This window comes from Engystomops pustulosus, chromosome 10 (genome assembly GCF_040894005.1).
Source record: "Engystomops pustulosus chromosome 10, aEngPut4.maternal, whole genome shotgun sequence".
Taxonomy (NCBI): Eukaryota; Metazoa; Chordata; class Amphibia; order Anura; family Leptodactylidae; genus Engystomops; species Engystomops pustulosus.
The window spans coordinates 28,534,080-28,551,228 of record NC_092420.1 but is presented as its reverse complement, the minus strand read 5'-3'; the positions used below and the strand labels follow the sequence as shown (position 1 = coordinate 28,551,228).

Here is a 17,149-nt window from a genome sequence, read left to right as displayed (position 1 = left end):
TGGCTATTTTCTAGCCAAGTATCAAAGGAAGCACACTACTATGCCAGATGAGATGACACTGAGTTATTGCCTAATAGAAATCCAACCCCTACTGAATTTTGCCACTTCGGCCTTTGCTATGGATATGTGCGCCACTAAGCGCAGAACACAGCGGTCGCAAGTCTCACTACAAATTGCTCAGAATTGGCAAGTACATGCACTGCAGAAACTACAGCCACCAGCAGATCAACCAGAAATCAAATATATAGAACGCTACTGTAGGCTTCAAGAAGCTGTTTGTATTCTCCTATGGCTATTTTCTAGCCAAGTATCAAAGGAAGCACACTACTATGCCAGATGAGATGACACTGAGTTATTGCCTAATAGAAATCCAACCCCTACTGAATTTTGCCACTTCGGCCTTTGCTATGGATATGTGCGCCACTAAGCGCAGAACACAGCGGTCGCAAGTCTCACTACAAATTGCTCAGAATTGGCAAGTACATGCACTGCAGAAACTACAGCCACCAGCAGATCAACCAGAAATCAAATATATAGAACGCTACTGTAGGCTTCAAGAAGCTGTTTGTATTCTCCTATGGCTATTTTCTAGCCAAGTATCAAAGGAAGCACACTACTATGCCAGATGAGATGACACTGAGTTATTGCCTAATAGAAATCCAACCCCTACTGAATTTTGCCACTTCGGCCTTTGCTATGGATATGTGCGCCACTAAGCGCAGAACACAGCGGTCGCAAGTCTCACTACAAATTGCTCAGAATTGGCAAGTACATGCACTGCAGAAACTACAGCCACCAGCAGATCAACCAGAAATCAAATATATAGAACGCTACTGTAGGCTTCAAGAAGCTGTTTGTATTCTCCTATGGCTATTTTCTAGCCAAGTATCAAAGGAAGCACACTACTATGCCAGATGAGATGACACTGAGTTATTGCCTAATAGAAATCCAACCCCTACTGAATTTTGCCACTTCGGCCTTTGCTATGGATATGTGCGCCACTAAGCGCAGAACACAGCGGTCGCAAGTCTCACTACAAATTGCTCAGAATTGGCAAGTACATGCACTGCAGAAACTACAGCCACCAGCAGATCAACCAGAAATCAAATATATAGAACGCTACTGTAGGCTTCAAGAAGCTGTTTGTATTCTCCTATGGCTATTTTCTAGCCAAGTATCAAAGGAAGCACACTACTATGCCAGATGAGATGACACTGAGTTATTGCCTAATAGAAATCCAACCCCTACTGAATTTTGCCACTTCGGCCTTTGCTATGGATATGTGCGCCACTAAGCGCAGAACACAGCGGTCGCAAGTCTCACTACAAATTGCTCAGAATTGGCAAGTACATGCACTGCAGAAACTACAGCCACCAGCAGATCAACCAGAAATCAAATATATAGAACGCTACTGTAGGCTTCAAGAAGCTGTTTGTATTCTCCTATGGCTATTTTCTAGCCAAGTATCAAAGGAAGCACACTACTATGCCAGATGAGATGACACTGAGTTATTGCCTAATAGAAATCCAACCCCTACTGAATTTTGCCACTTCGGCCTTTGCTATGGATATGTGCGCCACTAAGCGCAGAACACAGCGGTCGCAAGTCTCACTACAAATTGCTCAGAATTGGCAAGTACATGCACTGCAGAAACTACAGCCACCAGCAGATCAACCAGAAATCAAATATATAGAACGCTACTGTAGGCTTCAAGAAGCTGTTTGTATTCTCCTATGGCTATTTTCTAGCCAAGTATCAAAGGAAGCACACTACTATGCCAGATGAGATGACACTGAGTTATTGCCTAATAGAAATCCAACCCCTACTGAATTTTGCCACTTCGGCCTTTGCTATGGATATGTGCGCCACTAAGCGCAGAACACAGCGGTCGCAAGTCTCACTACAAATTGCTCAGAATTGGCAAGTACATGCACTGCAGAAACTACAGCCACCAGCAGATCAACCAGAAATCAAATATATAGAACGCTACTGTAGGCTTCAAGAAGCTGTTTGTATTCTCCTATGGCTATTTTCTAGCCAAGTATCAAAGGAAGCACACTACTATGCCAGATGAGATGACACTGAGTTATTGCCTAATAGAAATCCAACCCCTACTGAATTTTGCCACTTCGGCCTTTGCTATGGATATGTGCGCCACTAAGCGCAGAACACAGCGGTCGCAAGTCTCACTACAAATTGCTCAGAATTGGCAAGTACATGCACTGCAGAAACTACAGCCACCAGCAGATCAACCAGAAATCAAATATATAGAACGCTACTGTAGGCTTCAAGAAGCTGTTTGTATTCTCCTATGGCTATTTTCTAGCCAAGTATCAAAGGAAGCACACTACTATGCCAGATGAGATGACACTGAGTTATTGCCTAATAGAAATCCAACCCCTACTGAATTTTGCCACTTCGGCCTTTGCTATGGATATGTGCGCCACTAAGCGCAGAACACAGCGGTCGCAAGTCTCACTACAAATTGCTCAGAATTGGCAAGTACATGCACTGCAGAAACTACAGCCACCAGCAGATCAACCAGAAATCAAATATATAGAACGCTACTGTAGGCTTCAAGAAGCTGTTTGTATTCTCCTATGGCTATTTTCTAGCCAAGTATCAAAGGAAGCACACTACTATGCCAGATGAGATGACACTGAGTTATTGCCTAATAGAAATCCAACCCCTACTGAATTTTGCCACTTCGGCCTTTGCTATGGATATGTGTGCCACTAAGAGCTAAACACAACGGTAGCAAGTCCCCCTGCTAATTCCTCACAAAATGGTAAAAGATGCAAATTAAAATAAAAAAAGTAGAACGTTATTGTAGCCCTAAGAAGGGCTGTTGGGTTCTTTGAGAATCACTCCTGCCTAACAGTAAGCTAATAGAACACCCTAACGCTTTCCCTGACCAGCAGCAGCTCTCTCCCTAGCGGCATCCAGAGACAGAATGATCCGAGCAGCGCGGCCAGCGGCTAGTCTATCCCAGGGTCACCTGATCTGGCCAGCCAACCACTGCTATCGACGTGTAAGGGTACCACGTCATGCTGGGTGGAGTGCAGAGTCTCCTGGCTTGTGATTGGCTCTGTTTCTGGCCGCCAAAAAGCAAAACGGCGGGAGCTGCCATTTTCTCGAGCGGGCGAAGTATTCGTCCGAGTAACGAGCAGTTTCGAGTACCCTAATGCTCGACCGAGCATCAAGCTCGGACGAGCATGTTCGCTCATCTCTAAATATCACCATTGTCTGTAACGGAACCTATTATAGACAATCATTTCAGTACTTGATAAAAATTTATTTAATATTACCTATCTCCCTGCCAGCAGCTGGTAGTGAGTCCCATGGAGGGAACTTGCAATAGCCTGTATGCCTGGGTTTCAGTGTCCTCATGCATTCTTCCTCTACTCCAGACCACCCTACCTCCCCTGCCCCTGCTCAGTGCACTTGGCAGAAGTAAGGGGAAGGAAGTGGGAAGGGGAGAGGGATCCAGATTAGTGTGGAGGAGAGGATACTAAGACAGAGGCTGCTGCAGTTCCCCCCTCCTCTGGACTCACAACCAGGTAATGTGAAATAAAGTTTTATAAAGTACTAGGGCGGCATGGTGGCTGAGTGAGTAGCACTTCTGCCTTGCAGCACTGGTGTCCTGGGTTCGAATCCCACCCAGGTCAACATCTGCAAAGAGTTTGTATGTTCTCTCCGTGTTTGCGTGGGTTTCCTCCAAAAAAAACATACTGTTAGGTTGTTTAGATTGTGAGCCCCATGGGGACAGGGACCGATTTGACATGCTTTGTGCAGCGCTGCGTAATCTGTGTGCGCTATATAAATAAAGAATTATTATTATTATTATTACTAAAATGATTCAGAATGCTGCCAAAGGCGTTTTATAAAATAAGCACACAATAGGCTATTGGAACCTGTCACCATCTAAAAATGATATTCCTGGTTACGGGTTCGCTTTAAGTACGCATTCACAGAAGCACACTTCATGCTCATGACTCCCTGTAACCACTGTTACAGCATATGTACATTGTTTATGGCCTTGCTATAATGTAATTTTTTATATTTATTTTTATAGCTTACTTTTACGGTATTGTCATTTCTGCTTCTACACAAACTTTTATTTCTTATGGTTACATACAAAATACAATACATCAGAACTAGAGTTTTATGCCTACATTCTTAGATAGCAGCGTTCGTCATGTTTCCAAGGTTAATGCTTCAGTACATTGAACAATTTCAATTGTGCAGAATCCTCCATAAAGTGTTGCAAATAATATTATGAATGTATGTCTGACTCCTTTCTAGCATTCAGCGTACTTTGTGCTGGAGCGTGGGAGGCAGAAAAGTCATTTATATCCATAAGATTGCCCATTTTTACTGCTTCTAATACATTAACTTCAAGAAGTGACTGTTCACTTGCTGCTTTACATACCCACTGCTTTCTTATTTTTGGTGATCTAGACTAGACTCAATTATTCTAGCTCTGAAGGTTGTCAAACATCTAGAAGACATTTCCATTGATGGAACGCATTGTTGTCCTGTGTCACGATTGTCCTTTTACTTCGAGGTTGCACCACTTTGAGCATCCAGCTTTCCCAGATCTTCTACAATTGATTGATCCAACCTAAATTTGGACTCCGGAAGGGTGCAGTAGCAGCCAAAATGCCAATAAACATCATATATTCACAAGTGTCCGCGGGAGTTGTGTCTCAGCTCACATAACACTGTCAAGCTCTGCCCTTGTTCACACAACTTCAGGTTCTCTAATGACTAATAACATTCGCAGATTGAGCTCAGGAGAAATCAAACCAAGACAACGTATGGTATAATATCTCAGTCTCTGCAAACTGATGCCATCAATAGTAAGGCAGATGTGAGATGCTTTATTTGTGTCACACAGTATTATACAGGAAAGACCTGGGCTTGTTAACTTAGGGATAAAGAAGTAATGTCCATAGTCCATTGGTTGGTAAATTATTACATGGGCATCGGAGACACTAAGGCTTTGTTTTCCTTGAAGTGCATATAAAAACGTAAATCCTTCTTGAGAAATGGGCAAACATCGAAGGGGGTCTTGCAGTCCTTTGACTATGGCTGAAGCTGATCAAAGTCCACTCCTCTCCCCCAAACGTCTTTATGGTATTCTCAGCATTCAAAAAGTATTTGAAAATTAAAACATTTTCATTAAACATAAAACAATACTTCACAACACCATTTGGTTAGTGTATGTTTAAGCCTTATAGAAAGGGTTGTTGTGACCTTCTGTACCTACTTACCAAATTTTAGTCTGCTATTATGCCAGCAGTCTGGCACCCAATGATCTGATATTTTATCCCCTATCTCCTGGATTATGCATTCCATGACAAACATCTTTAAGTCTGTCCAAATAAGGAAGCCAAAATTTGAGTCCATTTTTGTCTGTAGGAGGCTGAAGGCAGCCAAAACAAGAGAAAAATCAAAAGTTCCTTTATCGATCATAGTCAGGAGGCTTGTTACAATGAAGTTATGGTTAAAATAATGAAAATGTTAATAAATAATTCATCAGATAAATAATATATGAAATGCAAAATCCACTTTATGAGCCTAACTGCAAATGCGTGTGTCCGATCCCAAGTAATTTTGCAGACTATTAATTAAAATAAGCTCATCAGTATATTAGGAGCAATGAACCCAATAATCAAGTATGCAGGAGTTTTTGTAAGAGTGCTAGAAATTTGTACTTATCTAGACAGTTCGTAGCTGGGTGGCCCATTAATTACCCTGTTAAGCGCATATCATTGATTGAACGCAGCGCTTGCAGTGTGGCAGCTACGTGTCTGCCATAGGATGACTCTTCCGTTCTGTTGAATTTTCAATTGCTGTGATATCTTGAAATTGGAAATGCAAGGTTTTTAGTTCTTATGTAGTGTGCATAATGTAGCATGCATAATGAATATAAATCAGTGTTAGCAGCTATTTGCAGGACTATGGAATCAAGAGGGTGGAATCTATATGTCTGGTCAATAGGGGGCACTGTTACTCTATTAAACTACCAGCTCCCTCAGGTTAAAGGTAGGCAATGCCCTTTCTAGAATTCCATATCCTCCAAAGGCTTATTGCACAGGAAGGTGTGCTCACCTAGGCCATTACCCAGCAGGGTGCAGGATTGAGGAGGGGTGAGCGCTCTTCACCCCTCCCCTTTCCAAAGAAAATATTTTTATCAAAAGAACACCTAGTGCAACTTATCAAGGCAGGAGGTTAATCTGCTCTGAAATAATCACAATTCCCTGCAAGCCACCAGGAATTATAATTATTTTCCTTCTTTAGGCAACCTCCACATTACTACCTACTGCCACCTAATTCCAGAGGAGCCAGGTAGTCCCAAAACCTCACTCCCTGCTCCAACAGATTAGACAGTAGTAAAGACCAATACTATCCATGTGTTATATCTTGTAATACAGACACCGCCCATAGATGGAACTGGTTTGGGGGATTTTTGTTTGCAATCTCCGACAATTCCTTTCTAGTTTCTAAAATACATTAGTTTCCAGTTTCCAAAACAGTCATTTCCATAACGGAGACTGTAGGACTGCATTTGTAACAATTCTCTCTGCTTTGCATTGAAAAGCGTTATTCAGTAAAGCATAAATTATGATCCACGAGCCCGCTGTGAGCTGTAATGCGGCTTTTCAATGACATCAGCAGGACTGTTTACATACAATGGCGGGATATCCGGAATGAGATCTTTCTTGTTCACCGCAGTAGATCTATGATTAATTTCTGATCTAATAAACCATCAAAGACAAATATAATTTCATCTGAATTTATCACAGCAACCTTTTCCTCTTGGTAATGAATTTGCTAAACTGGTCAGTGAAATGACTTGCACACAGGCGGTCTATGGATTCATGTTACACATAAGTATTGAGAAGTCATATTTCATATGGAAAATGCGATAACGATAAAGGATAATGTAAAATATAATTTGCAAAGACCTAGGACCTGTCTGACAAAGTGTTCAATGTCCTGCTGAGTTCTCAGCTCCTTAAGAAGATGAATACCTACTGGTGTGATGCAGTGTTATTATCAGTGGTGTAACCTAGTCCTGGCTCAGGCCTCCCCCTCCTCTCTTGATAAAACTTCTATGTAATGTGACAACTCAGTGCACTTCTGTTTGTCTTGCTAGCAAAATGAAAGTTAGAAGCTAAATCAGAAATTAAACTGTAAAACTCATTTTAAAAGGGAGGAGGAGAGCATGATAAGAGCCAAGTAAGTGGAGAAAGAATCTTTAGGCTATGAGAGAGATATTACAATTTTTCCTTTGTTACTATTAATATATGTTAAATGCCGGATCACTTTCTACTTTTTGGACATATTTTCCCAATTCCCGACAAGTCTCTAGAATCTATGATTCAAGATATTACTGGAGGAAACACATCCAAGCATGACTTCGGAAGTCTTTGTTCTGAACTTACTGCGCTTCTTTATGCTATGTAAAGTTTGACTAAAAGTGAATTAACACAATGGGGCACATTTACTAAGGGCTTTGCACCGGTTTTATGACGGACTTTGCACATTCTTATAGGTGTAAACTGCTTGCACATGTATTTAAGAAGTGTCCGTGCAACGTATGTGTCGCATACAGCCCTTTTGTGGCCAGCTGCCATAGCCTCCATGCAACACAAATTAGTGGGCGTTCCGGCACTCAGTCAGACCGTGTGCAAGATTTAACATGCAAAGTCACACGCCCTATGTTAAAGGTGCACCACACAAAAAGTTGGTGAACTCAGGTCAGTGCAAGGAAGCGTCAGATTCATGATTTCTGGCGCATGTTCTTAATGAATCAGTCGCACCGAGCATTATACACGGGCAGAAAACTAGAAAGTGAAGTTTCTGACTTTTTTAGTAAATGTGCCCCGTTGTGGATTTGTTGAGGGTAATTCTAAACTTCTAAAAGGACACCTGTCAGGTAAGAAAAGAGGACTAGATGCACATATCTAATGAAATACCCTCTCTAGGCCTTTTCCAGTTATATGACTCTCAAAATCCTTGCTGTAGTGGAACATACCTAAATGCTGTGCCACACTGTGGCACTTAGTGGTCTGATCGATGGAACTCCGGGAAACAGCAGTCCAGTGCAGGGGCGTAACTACAGTGGTAGCAGTCATTCCAACCGCTATGGGGCCCACAGTGTCAGGGGGCCCCAGCATCCGACCTGACACACTGAAGAGTGGAGGATGTGCATCATTATATCCATATTATGCTGCACTTTGTACATGATAATATGTATATAACTTATATGTGATGTATATATATTTGTACATGGTGTATGGCGTTTGCATATACTGTGCATATACTTCATATATGTGTGTATATATGCTGTGTGTTTGTAAATGTCACTGTGTGTGTGTACATTCTCTATATGTATAAATGTATCTATGTGTATAAATGTGTGATTGTAACTTGCATGTGTGAGTATACAAATATGTATAATTTTCAAGCGGGAAGGGGGGCCCCATGCCGAAAGCCTGCTGTGGGGCCCTGTATCTCCTAGTTATGCCACTGGTCCAGTGTATTCATGAGGGGTGGAACTTATATGTCTGGTCAATGGGGGGCACTTTAACCCTATTAAACTACCAGCCCCCTCAAGTAAAAGGTAGGAAATGACCTTTTTTTGCATTCAATATTTGAAATCCTTTCCAATTGTAATGGAACATATGTAAATGATGTGCCAAGCTGTGGCACTTAGTGGTCTGATCAATGGAACTCCAAGTCCAGTGTATTCATGAGTGGGCCATCCAGGCACTCCCCTCTCTGATGCTTGCTCCCAGGACTGCCACTCCCATAGTCACCAATTCTCATGTTTGTGCACTAGATGATAGCAGTGACTCCATCTAGCGTGCAAGCAGCACTTCCTGTTGTGCTCGTCTAGTGCACATTTTCGCGCCTGTGCTTGGTGTGACCTCCTCTCCGTGATGAGGTAGAGCACACTAGGCTTGCTGCACATGCGTCACCGCTCTCCGTTTGTAAATAGTCTTCTGTGTGCCGGAGACTTAGTGCAGCGCAAGTGCAAGAATTTTTAACTGTGGGAGTTCCAGTACAGCAAGGATTTTGAGAGCCATCATAAGTCTGGCTCGGTCAGTCTGTTTTTGATACTTTTCCTCGTTTTTCTGCTCGTCAGATGTATCTTAGCATTTTTTTTATTGATACATGTGCTGTTTGGTCCATAGTGAATTTGCGACTTTTTTAAAAAAAAGTTGCAAACAATTCCCCAGCTAATTTTAGGTGCAGCCGAAGATTTGTGCCAAAATTCGCAACTTTTTTACGACTTTTTAAAGAAGTTGCAGCATCCACATCTCGATTCAGGTGATAACTCATGGAACACTGCAGAAAATTAGACAATGGCAAACTTTGAAGGGAGAGTTTTAGGTGCAAAAAATTTGCAAATGACCACGAACACCATGAAAAGGTCTTATTCAGAAAGTCATGTTTTTGGTTTGCGAGTGTCCAACTGAGCCAAAGACGGAACCATAATGATTCAATCCATAACACAGATGTTCTGCCGCAATCCATAACTCCTAAGGATGAACCAGACCTGGGGCATATTCACAGTTTTACATCTTCATTTTACCACTTACCATAGAAGCTTAGGGGTAAGATAATAGGATTTTTTCGGTTCAGACCATGATTTTGTCAGCACTAAAATAAAGAAGCTTGTTTTTTTTGTGTTTTTTTAAATTGCTCAAAAGTCACAAATACTTCTACACCCCCTTCTAAGCTTTTTGCTATACCTGCCTGTAACTGGGGTCTGTTTGCGGGAAAAATATGTGACTTTTTACGAAAGATTACCAGAGTCACAGTGCCTGGATCTATGAGTAAGTGTCCCTGGTTTATCATGATGGGTTTCATTGGTAGATTTCTTTTTAGTGCAGGATTAAGAAACCCCAATCTCCATGTCAAAGAAATCTTTTGGCAAGGAGAATACAAAGATTGGAAGACTTACCTATTGAAATGTTGCTTGAAATCTTTTTTTTAGGGATTAATACAAATAGGGCTCTGAGGTCAAACTTGTCACAGTCGTGATATATTCTACATGCTCTTTGCATTGATGTGATGGAAGGAGCCCACACAGAAGCTGCAGATATACATAGTAATACAATAAATTGTGTTGCTGAGCTGTGCATGTATGAGATCAAAATACTTAAGCCTCTTAAAAACCATATAGTTTTTATCCATCACATCCATAAATCCTTCAACCTATATAATATTCATCTAGCAGAGGGTTTTTTTTTCATTTTCATGGCAAGGTCCACTTACGCCAGAGGAGGCATAGCATTGAAACTATTCTATATGTCTATAAAATGTGGAACTAAACACTTTATATTGGGCAAATGCAGAAATAAACTGAATCACATTAATCACATAATGCTAAAATATTATAAAAGGGACATTAAAATTCATCTCCATCTAGGAAAAAAATGTATCATGAAAGATATAAATATTGGATCTGTTCTCAGAAGTTAAACTACGAAGGCCATAATTACTGCATTAAATCCAATTACAGCTCTATTATCACTCCGTTTTTCTGCACACATTTGTTAAAGTGTTTGCACCAGTTTTCTGTCTGACTTTGCACTAGAAAAAACGTGCAAACTGCTTGTGGATGTATTTATAATGTGTCTGCGCCAATTTTGTGTTTCGGTTGCACGGTGTCCGACAAGACAGAAAAAAAGTGCACCTAAAGGAGCGTGTTACTGCTTAGTCGGACTGTGCACCACATTTATTACGGATGTGCGCCACAATTCTGCAGCATTAACAAAGTGCACCAAAAAAACATGGTGCCCACTTCCCGAGCGCCATGAATCTGGCACCCTCTGCACACTCCACAGACTGCACTAGTTTTGACAAATTCAGCCCATTGATTCCAACTAAAGATTCCTACAGATTCAACCACTATTTTCCTGAAAACAAAGGAAGCGGGATGAACACGTTCTGTTCAAAGATCTCCATAGAAACCCATCCTCATTCTACAATCCTTCATTCCTACCAGACAGAATTGTCTGTGGTTATTGGGCAGTTCCTATATGGTCTTCTATGATCTTTGCCTCTTTTTTATTAACAAAATATGCATTTACAATTTTTTCCCCTTCCTGTAAAATTGCCCTCAGTCAATTCCAATCCTTGTGATCCTTAATCTCCTTAAATTTTGCTTTAGGGTACATGACAGCCCCCACCATGTACAGCTGATAGGTCTCCAGTAATTGCAGATGTTTCTGTGACCTTTTCCAGTGCTTATTGTGTTGTGTTGTCACACCTGGTGATCCTAAAACAGTGTTACAGGTGTCAAGTTAATGAATGTGATAAGGAAAATCATTAGTTTTTTTGCATAAATTTATTTTCTCTCTCCAAAATCAAATATAAATTTCCCTCATTGGTCCCCAGAGACCTCTCCAGATGCAGGGATTTATAGGGATGTCAGATTTTGGCTGATATTTTCCAAACTGGCAGCGGCTTATATTCTCCCAAAGACCTTCCCCTCCCCTGGTTATTTGTGCATTAAATAATTAGAATTGTGTTGTTGTATCATTGACCAAGTGGTGAACCTTTAGAATCTTGGAGGTTGCTGAATTCAGAAATCGAAGTATATTATGTCTACTTATACTATTTTCCACTTAGGATTTTGCCATATTGAAATCTGTTATTATCCTGCAGCAATGTGCAGGTTTTGCTGCAGATTTCTGCAAAATTCATCCTATGAATCCACAAAAGAAAAGTAAAAATTGACATTAGTTTTCACCTGGTACTGTAATATTTACACCCCCAAAGTAAACCATTGTTGTATGTTTGCCATGTGTGTGAACAAATCCTCAAATTTATATTCCTTTTTTATTGTGACACCATTGTGTCTTTTAGGAATTACTAAAGAGACATGACAACAGAATAAGGAAAGTGCCATGCCTCATTATAATGAATAGAATTCCCTAAGGTTGAACCAGTGACCCCTTGTATATAAGATTAAACTTGGCCCCGACATTCTTGGTTAGAAAGTATTGCATGACCTTTGGGGCAAGACGTTTACCCTTTGTTTACTAACAATGGAGTTTCTTTGCAGAGAAGGACCTATCCATTACAAAAGCGGTGGTAACAACTAAGTCTAGGCTCCCTTTCTCTTAGTGCACTATCCATGCTATTACAAAAGCGGTGGTGACAACTAAGTCTAGGCTCCCTTTCTCTTAGTGCACTATCCATGCTATTACAAAAGCGGTGGTGACAACTAAGTCTAGGCTCCCTTTCCCCTAGGGCCCTATAGCACCGGCATTATCTACCTCTATCATAACCCCTTGTACTAGAGCCTAATGCTTTTTTTTATACCCAAACCTTCCACCTTTCATACCTACAAGTATATTTATGACCTTTCATATTTGATGTAAGGAAACAATGACAATACTATATGATATGTAATTGCTCATCTTATTCTAGGTCAGGAGAAACCATAATGAACATGACAAAACCAGAACAAAAGGTCACAACCCTGAAACCATATCACTCACTTGCCAAAACAGAGCGGAGATCATCCACGGAAGATAGACATGCTGACCATAACGGTATGTGGCACCTTCCTCACTTGTAGGTTAATACTTACTATTGATTATATAAGAAATGTAGTACCTGACAGTATTCCTACCAGAATTATTTATCTATACATTTAAAGGGAACCTGTAATTTGGGGCACCAAGATAACTCCAGATCCTCATGGACCTGTGGTTTAGTGTCCCAAATCACCCTATTACATGGTCACTTGCTGTTATTAAAAAAAGTTTATACTCACCTAGAGATGAGTCCAAAAAGGTGCATAAGGCTCAACTTTGGTGCTTTGGCTCAATGAAGATGACGTAGTACATCATGGCTTCATTGCTCCTTTGCTGCACCTATAGCACAGACGAAAGGCTATACTACCTCGGTCTCACTAAATGGCTGTGCAGGCTCTGGGAGCTATGGACTAAGGTATGCATAAGGGATTATATGTTGTTATTGCAGGAACAGAAAGAAACAATAAGGCTATTTTAGGACATTAATCCGCTGATTCATAAGAATCTGTGGGTGGTTTAGTGTTCCAAATCCCTCTGACAGGTTCCCTTTAATAATTGAAAAATGTTAAATCTGATGGTGCCTGAATAATGGAAGTTCCAAATGGTCCCAGTCTATTGTTACCCCTAATCACATGATCTCAATAAAAAGGAGCTCCAAGGTAACCTGTCACCCGGAATGTCATTTTTAGCTGGTGACAGGTTCCAATAGCCTATGCTATACTGATGCCTTTGTCACCATTCTGAAAACTGCTATTACTTTATAAAACTTTATTTCAAATTACCTGACTCCGTGCCAGGCTCAGTGCACATACATTAGTAGTGTATTGTGACATTTTACATACATTGTGAATGTTCTAGCTGAAACTGATTCAATGTTTTATGGCTATGGCAAGGACTGAGCAGAGCATGATGCTGGGAATATTATTTTTTTGTTAATATTTGCCCCAGCCGCCCCATGTATACTTTTTGCTCCAGGCACAAAATGTGTAATAATACTCCAGAAAAATAGTAAAGTCTCAAATCAATCAAAATGCCTTATCTTAGTGCATAATGGTGTAATTGCCTGTGTTGGCCGCATTTGATGGCTACATGGTTCCAGATGTAGTCCATTTTATTCTTGCCATTACCTAGCCTATTGCTATTCTCGAAAAATCAATGTTATGAATACCAGATATTTTTTAAATTTGAAGTGGTAATAAGGGCAATTTCAAACACTTGTACACTTAATCATATAGTGAAAACATGTCAATCCCCTTAGTATTCAGCTATGTATTTAAATGTGTGTTATTATAGCAGAAGATCAGATATTTCGCTCTGTGGAAGGTCAAGCAGCATCTGATGAAGAGGAGGACAAGTGGGCAAGGGACCCCGCAGATGCATTGCAAGGAATTTTTTCCAGCCTCTCTTGTTGTGTCAATGGGTATGTCAACCTGTCAAATGTTACACAGAGAAGCATTGCCAGTTATATTAATGGAAGAACCAGTTTCTTAATAAGTTGCATAAAAGCATTCAAGGAACTATAAAACTCAACATACTACAGCTGCAGTTACCCAAACTGGCCACTACAGAGCAATGAAAGAGGAGCTGTTCTTCCAGCTCTGCAGTGTATATCACCTCTGGTGCCGGGGATGTCTGAGAACAGTAGATTAGAGGGAGTGGCATGTGTCAGACCCACACTCATCTGATTTTGCATACTATGGGACTTATCCTATGGCATCCTTTAAACTTTAGCCATCCTTATGAGAGATACACGCAGAACTTTCCCAAACAATCGGAAAATTCCAATAGAAGTGACATTTGAAAGATTTTCCTTGGTATCTGTTTGAGAACAAGATACTTTGTGTAGTTTTCTTGTTTTTAAAATAAACAGTTTTTCAGTTATTACTTATATTGACAAAACAGGAAGTAATAGATTTGTCCAAACTGTTTCACCATCAGCATTCATGGTAAAGAAATGCTCTATTTTATTTCTTCTTCATTTATCTAGGGCATTATTGTTTACAGAAACATACATAAAACAATACGATATTATTTAGAAGATTTTTATCTGTATTTATAAAAAAAAGCCAATTTATGTTCATTACCAGAATATGCTAATATACCAAATCACATCCTCCCTTGAGATACTCTCAAAGGAAATCTACCATCATGATAAACCAGGGACATTTACTCATAGATGTGACTGTGACTTGTAATATTGGTTATCCATTGCCTCCTTCCCTCTAAAATCATCTTTTAAAATGATGCTAAGAGACTGAATGGCTACTCTAGCCCCTCAATGATCTGGCTTCACAGGCTGTCTTTGTCCGTAATTCACTCTCCTCCGTGTTCCCTCAGCACTTTGGAGTGGCTGGGCCCCATAGCAGTTTTCTGAATTGGGCCCCCCCTTCCTTCTTAAAAAATATACATATTATAAACTCATAGAAACACATATTAATATACTTACATATATATAGTATATAGACATAAAGAATAAACATATATACAGTATACACACACCACATATACATACATACATACAGAACATACACACATACATACCGTTCTATATACACCTATGCAGCATATACGCCTCACATGTCACACACATACAGCAAATACAGACATACATAATATACCATATACAGACATATCGTATACACACACATACATTATATACACACACACAATACCCCAGATCCCTCACACTACGAGCAGTGGCGTAACTAGGAGAGGCTGGGCCCCATAGCAGATTTCTGCATGGGGCCCCCCTTCCCCTTAAAAAAATATACATATGTAGGCTGCATTCACATAAACGTGTGCCCGCCCGGCTATAGCCTGGCAGGCACAAGTCTGGCACGCTGGAGAGGAGGAGAGGCGATAGCGGCTCACCCCTCCCCTCTCCATAGAGAATAGAGCCACATGGTCGTTCTTATGGCCATAGATAGAGCACGCACTCTCTCTGTTGCGGCCACAGCTCGAAACAGTGAGTACTCGTTGTGCTCACTGTACCGAGCCCAGGCGTATAGAAGCCTATGGTGGAAGTATATCCGGCAGCAAATTTGCAGTCAGATATACGTCCCTCATATGTTCTTGTGAATGTACCCCTATACAGACATGTTTATACAATTACACAAATTTATACACTGATATATACACACCTTAATATACTTATATACACATAAAGTTCTACACTCGTATACTATATTCAGTATATAGAGCATATACATACATACTATAAGCACAGTGTATACAAAAACACAGTATATACATATATACACAGTATACACATATATACACACAATATACACAGTATATACACAGTATACACAATATACATATATACACAATATACACAGTATATACATATATACATATATACACAGTATATACATATATACACAATATACACAGTAAATACATATATACACAGTATATACATATATACACAATATACACAGTATATACATATATACACAGTATACACATATATACACAATATACACATATATACATATACACAATATACACATATATACATATATACACAATATATACATATATACACAATATACACAATATATACACATACATACACATATATACACAATATACACATATATACACAATATACACAGTATATACATATATACATATATACACAGTATATACATATATACATATATACACAGTATATACATATATACACAATATACACAGTATATACATATATACACAATATACACAGTATATACATATATACACAATATACACAGTATATACATATATACACAATATATACATATATACACAATATACACAGTATATACACAGATAAATACATAAGTGTATACTTACCTTTTAGGATGTTTGGGTGATCACCCGGCTGTGTCTTCAGGTGGGTGTTCCGGTGGTTGTGCGGGCGGGTGTTCGGGCAGGAGGGGGGGGTGCGCTCGGGCCGGGGGGGGGGGGGCGGGAGCGGTGGGTGCGCTCGGGCCGGGGGGGGGCGGGGGAGGGGGGGGCGGGTGCGGCGGGTTCGTTTCCCGGGCGGGAGGGGAAGAGGGGCTGTTCACCGGGCGGGAGGATGGGGGGCGTGGTCAGGTGGTTGTCAACTGTGCCGTGTGTAATCGGCCAGCTGTGCCGCTATGCAGGGGGTAGGCGGGCCGCGGTCACGTGTGCCGGCGGACAGGTAAGGGAGGTGGGAGGCGGCTGGTGGGACGCAGGCGGGCGGGTCAGGGAGGTGGCAAATGGGAGTTTCAGGTCAGTGATCCATGAGAGGTGGGTGGGCCAGGAGACAGGTGGGCGGAAGCCGGGACCGAGAGGAGGGGCCCGGGGACACATCTGCCAGGCACCCAGCAGTGTATTCACGGACCACTTGGCAAAGCACTGCACACAGGGTCCGTGCATCCCCGGGCCCCTGAACCTCAAGGGCCCCGTAGCAGCTGCTACGGCTGCTACGGCGGTAGTTACGCCACTGACTACGAGATGCATAGCGGCTGCTATGGCTGCTACCACTGTAGTTACGCCCTGTTGCTGAGGGAGCATAATTAGATTTTAGAAGGAAGGAGGCCATGGATAATAAATATAAGCAGTCACAGTGC

General features: G+C 41.0%; 1 protein-coding gene across 2 annotated transcripts in view; it reads left to right on the top strand.

Annotated features, from left to right (window-relative positions):
* EFCC1 (EF-hand and coiled-coil domain containing 1) overlaps positions 1 to 17,149 on the top strand; it is a 79,494-nt gene that overhangs the window by 39,249 nt on the left and 23,096 nt on the right. Inside the window, exons 3-4 of one of the 2 annotated variants that reach the window (XM_072127352.1) lie at positions 12,460 to 12,584; positions 13,866 to 13,989. In XM_072127352.1, the coding sequence (XP_071983453.1) occupies positions 12,460 to 12,584; positions 13,866 to 13,989 (249 nt within the window). Of the gene's footprint in view, positions 1 to 12,459; positions 12,585 to 13,862; positions 13,990 to 17,149 lie in introns of both variants that reach the window. The other variant, XM_072127351.1, reaches the window with a different exon arrangement.